The sequence below is a fragment of the Xiphias gladius genome, chromosome 5 (genome assembly GCF_016859285.1).
Source record: "Xiphias gladius isolate SHS-SW01 ecotype Sanya breed wild chromosome 5, ASM1685928v1, whole genome shotgun sequence".
Classification (NCBI taxonomy): Eukaryota; Metazoa; Chordata; class Actinopteri; order Istiophoriformes; family Xiphiidae; genus Xiphias; species Xiphias gladius.
This window is the reverse complement of record NC_053404.1, coordinates 1,521,586-1,530,500: the sequence shown is the minus strand read 5'-3', so window position 1 is coordinate 1,530,500 and position 8,915 is coordinate 1,521,586. Positions and strand designations below refer to the sequence as shown.

The 8,915-nt window shown below is 44.4% G+C and overlaps 1 protein-coding gene across 1 annotated transcript in view; it reads right to left on the bottom strand.

Moving 5' to 3' along the window:
- Positions 1-1,774: 1,774 nt before the first annotated feature.
- Positions 1,775-8,915, bottom strand: part of ahrra (aryl-hydrocarbon receptor repressor a) — a 66,740-nt gene continuing 59,599 nt past the window's right edge. Inside the window, exons 6-9 of the mRNA XM_040126294.1 lie at positions 7,594-7,738; positions 6,887-7,020; positions 5,567-5,784; positions 1,775-3,372 (exon numbers count right to left, since the gene is read on the bottom strand). Of these exons, the coding sequence (XP_039982228.1) occupies positions 2,226-3,372; positions 5,567-5,784; positions 6,887-7,020; positions 7,594-7,738 (1,644 nt within the window). The 3' untranslated portion in view covers positions 1,775-2,225. The remainder of the gene's footprint in view (positions 3,373-5,566; positions 5,785-6,886; positions 7,021-7,593; positions 7,739-8,915) is intronic.

Here is an 8,915-nt window from a genome sequence, read left to right as displayed (position 1 = left end):
ACTGGAAGACACTGCATATGTACACTGTGTTCGCTACCTTGCAGCTACCTCCTCCATGAGACAAGTATGACAGTCTTTTTCATAATTATCAAAAAGAGAGCAAGAAAAAAAAGCCATATTTATTTTTACCTTTGTGAAACAGAAAAGCCTTCAAAACTGTAGTTTTTAAATTAAGCACTTTTGCCTCTTACAATAAATACGAATCGTCAAACATTTATTGAAATGAACACACACAAAGAGAAAAAGACAAATTCAAAACAGTGACACCATGTACAGTTGTGCGCGTCGACTCAAAAGCCTGCCTGGGTAAGTGAACTGCTCCCAGTAGTGCAATTTAGAAACCACTACAGCAGCGTCACCGAAGCGAGACTTTGACATTGAATCGATTTGGTGCTTTTAATTAATTTGTGCAAAAACACTGATTGTGAAGCCAATGTCTGATGTTTCCGACTGAAAAAAGACAACATGAAAGGTGTATATTTATTTCAAAGGAAATGTGTTGTATCTGCAGCGAGACAGGCTGTATGGAGTTGAAATGCTGATCCAAGCTTTACAACATTAGCTTTAACATAAAACAACATAAATTAATATTATTTGTACATTCAACTGGAGTTTGAAAACGATTGAAGTATTGTGCGCATTGAAAGAAAAATCAAAATCGAACCTTTAAACAATAGACACTTGTCCAAACAAATTTAATTTTTCTCAGGTGCAGGTTCATCCGCGGTCCTTCAATTTAAAGGTCAATTCAAGCGGGATTTGAATTGAGTTCTTCTCACTTTTGATGTCAATTTAATGCTGTTAAATGTTAAATGTGACTTCCTTTTAAATCAGTTTTGACATCCTTTTCTATGCGCAGTCTGAATTTCACTTTTCATTCTATTCCTTCCTCAGGGAGGTCAGAGCCATGCAGCGCGTACAGCGAAGTTCCTGTAGGACTCGTTATTATTCAGTGCCTTGCTCAACAGTGCTTCAGTGGGACACGTGCTCGAGCCACAGGTTTGTGGTTGAGGGTTTACTTCCGTACTTACTGTGCCCCCCTGCTGCCCTTAAGTTGTTGTCATCAAGCGGTTTCTATTTTAATAAGCGAATGTAGTGAATATATTAAAAGCTTTGGCTATACCAATAGTTTCACATGTACTAGTCCACTAACTACAAATTGCATTTATTTACATTACTGTCAAGTTTTTGCATCAAGCAGGGACAGTTTTTCCAAACTATTCTTCATGGTGTATTCCATGACGCTCTGATAAAAGCATCGCACTGTAAGCTATGCTCTTGGAAATTCTAATTCAGACCACAAACATAGATGTTGTGAAAAACGAATGTGAATTTGACTGACATGCATTATAAAATGCTTTTCAGCAGTCACTCAGTATCAGATGCCAGAGTGTCCTTGAATGCAGGAATGGTGAAAGCAGACCACAGTTGCAAAGATATTATCTTGCAATATTTATGTAACTTTGACCAAACAATTTTTTGCAATTTCAAGTAGGTTTCAAGTATTTGCATGTTGATTTAGACTGCTAAGACGTCTAAAATGCAAGGAAACTAGCAGTTTCCATTCATGCATCACTGGAGGGGGCAATGAAAATAGTAGGCAATTTATAGTTAAAGCACTAAAACATTCAAAACCACCAATAAGCTCCCTTAAATCTTCAGGGCAGATTATGCCGTAAGTTGTTATCACTGACTCCTAAACGTGTTCTCATAATAAGCCTTCTCCCTTGAACAAGCCCAGTAGCAGGTAAAAAAAAAAAAACTCTCTTTTTACAGCAAAATCTTTCTTCCTCTCACATAAGCAAGTTGTGCACAACACATAAAACAAAATGAAACGGTGTTTCTAGACATAATTTGTCTCATTGTCACTAAATCCAAAAGTGCTTGGAACCACCTACAAAATGTATTCTTTAAAAACATAATCATCTATTCATAAACTGGATTAAAATTTCATTTCTGATTGTCACAACACTAACACTAGAACCTGAGCCTTATTTGTGACCTCTTCATCAAGCCGAAGAGGTACCTGACATCCTGGGAATCCTCATAATCAAAGACTGTCCTTTTGTAATGCTGGTGCAAGTGTCTGAAAACAATAATAATACAAAGTACTATAATGCACACTGATTGTTTGTGTGTGCGTGCGTGTGTGTGTGTGTGTGTCGGTTGGGCGGCAGGTAATCATCTGCAGTTGTGTGTATGTGTGGGTAACGCTCCAGTCCCTCTCAGGGCATATAAATGTAAGGACTGGACTTGTGGTGCCCTGTGCTCATCACACACGGCATAACGTTCCTCGGGCCAACCATCATGGACTGGTTTACGTCATGACCGCTCTCAGACCACGGTGGGGAGTCCATGGGCTCCCGCTTGATCGAATGGATCAGGCCATGACCTTTGAACTCATAAGTGCCATGCTTGTTGTAGTCCGGGTGCATGTAGGCCTTGTGAGGGTCCTGTGGGTAGACGTGTGAGTCCATGAGGTTGACCGAATGGTTGCTGCATAGAGAGTCTGAATGGGAGAGTCTCTGAGGACTAAACTGGCTGTTTTCATTGTTATTTCCCAAGTCTTTGTCACACTTTAACAGGCGTGCGTTGGTATTTCCGCCGTTGTTGACTGCATAGTTGTGATAGTTGCCGTTGTTGTACGGTGGGCTGATGCCTGCTTTCCCTCGCTGACAGGGCGAGTACTGCGGATCATAATAATCTGCCTCCGATTTGAGTTGCAGGCCGGAGCTCTGGTCGTATATGCCGTTGCCGTAGCGGCGGTCCAGGGCCTCCGGGTCGCGGCACGCCCAGGGTCGCCCGTAGGCATCGCAGCCGTTTTCGGAGTCTGAGTCGTGCTCCACCTTGATGGGGGGCATCTCAGGCATCAGATGGCCATCGTAGCATTCTCCGTAGCCATTCTCGCTCTTCACCAGGTCCACGCAGTAGGCATCTGGGTCTGTGGGAATCTGGATGTTCCCATAGAGCTTAGACACAAACACCTCGCCGCCTCTGCCGCTGTGGCAGCTCGGGGAAAGGCGGTATGGCTTCCCGTACTGACCGGCCTTGTTCAAGCGGTTAGAGGGGATGTAGCCGACACCCTGGCCCGCTCTGATCGGACCCGAGTTCGGCCGCAGGGGCCAGCCGCCACCCAGGCCCGGGCTGAGACCTTTGTGGGAAGCCATGGAGGACTTGCAGTAGTTGAGCGGCTCCTCCTGGTTGTAGTAGCCATCAGGGTGGTACTTGAGGTTGTCTTTGGAGAGCGGGGTCCAGGGAGTTTGCTGACCTCGCTGGTTAGCGCCAGGAGTGGGACATGAGAGGAGGAGAGGGTCTGCAATGTCACTCATTCCTCCGCTGAAGGAGTGCCTCCGGAGGTGTTCCCCTCGCTCGCTGTGAGGGGGGAGGGATGGAGAGAGGGATCAGAAAAAAAGAGAATGAGATCAATAGTCACAGGACAAGAGGACAAATCAGTCTGTGAAGATCGTGTAAAGTTTCTGTGTTTTTTGACGGCATTCAAGAAGAGGTGGTCTCTTAAAATATCGCTGGTCCACCAAGGAATGTCCACAAACACAATGTTTTTTCTGCTGATTGACGAATGACTCAAAGCACAAATATCTAGGTTTGGTTGACTTTAGTTCATGAGAGCATCATTCCAAAAGTGACTCATCTTTTCCGGGATCTGCCTCATCTGTAAATTGAGAACAGAGTCAACATCCAGAGCCCAAAGATCTATGATGGCCAAGACTCCCGAGTTTAAGGGCAGAACAATGCACTGTATCTTCATCTCTTCTTGAGACACTGCAGCAGCAATCACGTTTCAGCCTCTGGCATTTTTTGAGCGTGTGACGCTCTTTTTAAATGGTATTTTCTGAACTCGCTGCAGTGTGAACATGATGATCAATCAGTGGAGAATAAATGATTAAGATCCAATAACACATTGAATTTCCCATGCAGGATATCCCGAGTGATTAATTAGCTTTGTTAGGAAGAAGAAAGTTTCAAAAACTTCAAAACCATTTTTTTCTCATCCTGATCGAACCTTCTGCTGAGGTAATCAAGCTTTACCATCACTACACAGTATGTTGCTTAACATCCTACTTTTCAAAAAAAGGGCTAGTTCAAACTTTTGGTTATAATCACAAATTCTACTTTAAAACGGATCATTAAACACTATAATGATGAGATAATAACAGCAGCTTCGGAGTAGCACTGCTCACTGAATAGACTTGAAGTAGTGCATGTTCTATGGTAATATGTATCCTCAGTAAAATCATTTTTATGATGTCAAGAGCTTTTATCATCTATCAAGTTTTATGTGGCATAGATGGGGAAACTAAGCAGTAATATCTTTTGGTGGATCCTGGCATCACATGGCAGGTGATCTGTGTCTTTTTAAACAGAATCGCATGTGACAATACACACGTTTTCAAGCGCGTTATCGGAAAAGAGGAGCTAACCCGTCGTATTTCTTCAAATCTGGTGCCGTGTATGGGTACATAGCAGTCTTCTCATACTGAAGACTCACCCTAAGAAACCTGATGCCCTCACAGCTAACCAGCCAGCCTGCAGTCCACGTATATGTAATTGGTATTTTCCTAAAAGAAATACCAACAGTATCCATGTTGCCCTGGATGATGAAGAGAGAGAATGAACAGCAGAGGGGGTGGTAGGCCTCTGCTCACCGACTACAGCTCTGCTCTTGGCCTCACAGCCACCCAAAGTTGTCAAGGATGCATGAAGCACAGAGGCCCTTATCCAAGCTGAGACATGTATTCGGTCGTAATTGGCCACAGGTAAGGCGCCCAGCACTCGTTTCTTTTGGTGTCAGAGCCTGCTGGGGTGAGGAAAGGCCTCGCGTTTGTGTTGGTAACTGGGTCTCAGGGTAAATGCCTGTTTGTTCATGAAGCTGTTGCTGCGTAATAAGCTGGTATCTCTAGAATATATATAGCAAAATAGAATATATGTGTGTATATATATATATATATATACATATATGTGTGAATGTTTGTATGTGTATGTGTATATGTGTATATGTATGTATATTTGTTGTATCTGTGTATATGTATGTGTATATATGTATGTATGTGTGTATGTGTATAAATGTGTGTATATGTGCATTTTTCGGCAGTCTCACACTGTTTTGAAAGCATTTCCTTTACCCTTGTCTCATGGATCTTAGTCGAATCGGATGATTTTACAAGTACGTTAACAAAGTAAACATGTCGTCCTTCATGAATCATGAAGGCATCTGTGGGCTGGTTGGTGACAAAGTGCATCACTAATCTGAGCTTCAACAAAACTTAACTGATGATGTAGCGGCTATGGCCTTTCAAGGTTTAAAATTGTGACCTTTACTTCTAGCTCCCCCATCAGGCCAATCAATGTCATTTTCTAGAGGCCATAACAAGGTGCCAAAATTCCTCAAACCTCAACTCAACAGCACGGTCTGAGAAATCAAGTTTGTGTTGAAAAGCTTGACCTTTAATGACGGTATAGCAACAATCAGTGGCTTTACACTAGGACACAGTGTGAATATAAATCATGGAAGGATGTTGCTCATATATGAAGTGTCTGTCCCTCTTACCCATGCTCCATTGCAGAGATAATCCCTCCTCCTCCTCCTCCTCCTCCCTTGTTCTTTCCTCGCATTAGCATGTTCTTCATTTTCATCTCGCTGATGGAGGGAAGTAGGAGGGGTACAGCTATGCAGAACAGAGCCAGCTGTGGAGGCATCAGAGCCCCAGAGGCCGACTTCTTTTTCTGCCCGTGGAGGAACTTCAATCGGCCCTGGAACTGCATAGTCTGGGACAGACGAGAAGAAGAATTAACATATCCAGTGGTCCATACATCCAAATTGGTCTTTCACCATGTTCACTGAAAATTCATATCAACTCTAAATTTCTTCTTTTCTTTTCTGATTTAAACTGGTCTTCAATTTGATTTCAGGCAACATGAGAAAAGTGTCAACCTTTCCCGTGTCTTTATATCCTGGTTAAGAAACTGCTTGTACCTCGCTGTACATAACCATACATCCCCCGGTGACCACATCACACAGGACTAAGAGTCCACAGCCATGTTAGTGGCTCTGGGAGGCTCCTCTTGTGTACAGCGGTGCTTTCGAGCTAAGTTCTAACATCAACATGCTAGCATGCTATTGAGATATTTGAGTCCGGACCCAGTGGCGGTCCGACTTACTGACTTTGCCGTCTGTAAAGCCACGCTGCAACTGTGTGTAAAAAAACTAGCAGGTATGCTCAATAGGGCGTTTAATCTTTTTCATTTAACAGGGAATGAAAATCCTTTGTCCTTTTCACTTGCTTGCAGGATGAGAACCGTGCATTACACCACAATTTGTTTGTCTGTGCTGAAATTATGTTGACCGATGAGGAAAGCATCTTACCAATATTTGTCCGCTACTTGGCTACGAGTGCTTCTAGTTAATGTCAGAAAACTGCCATGTAGAATTAATGTTGTGCGGCCAGCATCGGTGCAACCAGAGCGGACTTAGTGACGGTGAACTCTGCTGACCCTGATGAAATGGTCCAAACCCATATTCTCGTTGCTCTGTCATCAGGGCCTCTAGCTTTTCCACTGTCGGTCTCCAAACCACTCTAGTCACAGCCATGAGGGATGAACCAGGCTCTCATTCTGCTGCTGCGTCCAGGCACCCCATTACCTTATACTGCCTTGCAATACAGCTATAAATAACTGCGCACAATATGATTAAAAATGACGTTTCGCTGCACCAAAGGGGTAGTAATACTTTTTATGGGCCTGGGTCTTCTCCCAGAGAGCCGGCAGCTTTTTCTCAGTGCTCAGTTTTTATGTTTTTGAATGAACTTAAGGGCACTGAAAACTGAAGTTACTGCTGGGTTTAGCTGGCAGTCTGTTTCATACCACTCACCAAGAATCCAGAGGTGCTGTCCAGGAGGCATCTGACTCTGGCTATGAAACACCTGTTGAGAAAGCAGGAGAGCTCAGGAGGAATCCCCCCTGCCTCCAGAGAGTGAAACTGGCTGCTGACTACAAAGTCTTCACCTAGAGAGAGAGAGAGAGATGGAAGAGTAGAAGAATAATTTTATTTGTATCGCAATTTTTTTTTTTTTTTGTGGCAGATCTACAAAGTGCCTCACAGTCAGGAGAAGAGGAAAAGGAACACTTATGGCAAAGATCGGCTGCTGATAATCTGCAGTCTACTCTTACCGGACAATTGAAGGCAAAAAAAAAGTATCGGTGTCAGTTTTCATAGGTTAACATTGCTAGGTTGCTAATGATATCAGCTAGTGGATGATGATACTGATGGATTCTACCTTTTGTATTTTAGAGATGGAGGTATTGTATCTACTGTAGCTTTAATGAATCGATGATGCTTAGATAAGTGATCTGCCAGTATATATTCTGATTTTTCTGATGCTAACATTAACATTTGTCTCAGGCATTGTGAAGGTGTGACCGTCATTATATTGTCGAAATGCTGCGGATCTGGCTCAGAAATAAACAGCAGAACCTCAAAAATCAAATCAAACATAACTGCCCACTGCAAATAAGGCATCACCGCATCCACCACTTGCTCAAGGGACCTGGCTCGTCCCTTCCCGGTAAACTACTCACCAGTCCCTGCAGCTAGCAGGTTGTCCTGGTGCGCCGACGTCCCCTGGTGCTGTGGAGGACACATGGCCCAGTGGAGCTGGCGTCTGAACTCCTGACGGTCGTCTATGTGGATGTAGTCAAACACATTCTGGTGCATCACGTCAGTCTGCGGGGAAATCGGAGTAGATTTTGGTTCGTTTGTCAAATACGACAAAAGTGAATGAAAATATGAATATTTCGTCAAACCACGCGCGTGGTCCTAGACATTTGCACTTTTAGACACTTTTAGCCATGTCGTCTCCTGAAAGTCTTAACACACATGAGCTTGCGTGTTCACAGCACCATCCACGCAGTGACTTTGGACCAGTGCTCTTTGCCGCCCATTGCCATCAGTGCAGCTGGTGGCTGCTGTTTGGAGGGGGGGTTGCAGTCAGTGCTGCTCAGATACACTCGGTCTGCCTCAGGACTCCCGGGGAGCGTGCTGTCTTCCCATATCACGCACACGAGGACCGTACTGTACACACAAAGTCACTGGATGTCACAGAAACATACATGCCCGCTTACTGTACATGCGCGTATGCCTGCACATGCACACAGGCAGGGGCATTTACCCAGTACAGTAAGAGTCTAAGGGCAGCTGCGGGGCCAGCGAGGGCAGCTGTGTTTGTCAAACATCGCGTGACAGCGGCTCCCGAACAGCAGTCCAGCCCAGCCTACCCTCCCCATCCGCGCACACAGAGTGAGTCGGGTTCCAGCCCGCTCTCTCTCTTTTCCAGCAATAGCTGTGCTTTCTGTCATTCCATGACAGATTCCTCAGTAAAATGTTCAACCTTCTCCTCTTCCCTCCCTCCCTCCTCCCTGCACTCTCTCCATAATTTCCACAGTGGTGGCACGCGAGGGTTTTTGATCGCCTGCCTCTGAAAACACAATCTGTTCCCACCGTCCTCGGCGAGCGCTTCGTCCTGTGGTTTGGATCCCTACCGGCAGTCAGGCAGACAGACGGATCGAGTGACTATTGTTTATGTTTCTCGTAAAAAACACAGAGAGGAAAAGAAGTGGAAAACTGGGGAATAAGTGATATTTTCGCTGACCTTCAAAGGTTAACTGCCCCAGTAACAAATGGGATCAAAGGCCAGTGGAGGTTTTCTGCTCCTCTCCAGGGCTTTCTTGTGGTGCTGCTTTGTGAAGCGTTCTCTTTTCTTTTTTTTTCCCTGTGGCATATTAGGGATAAGTGTCCCTCTGACATCCTTTGCAAGAACCGAACACTTGAGAGAGTCTAAGAGAGTGTTTTGATGACATTCTCTGAAATACAACGTGATGATCTGAGAGTTTTTGAAGAAAGG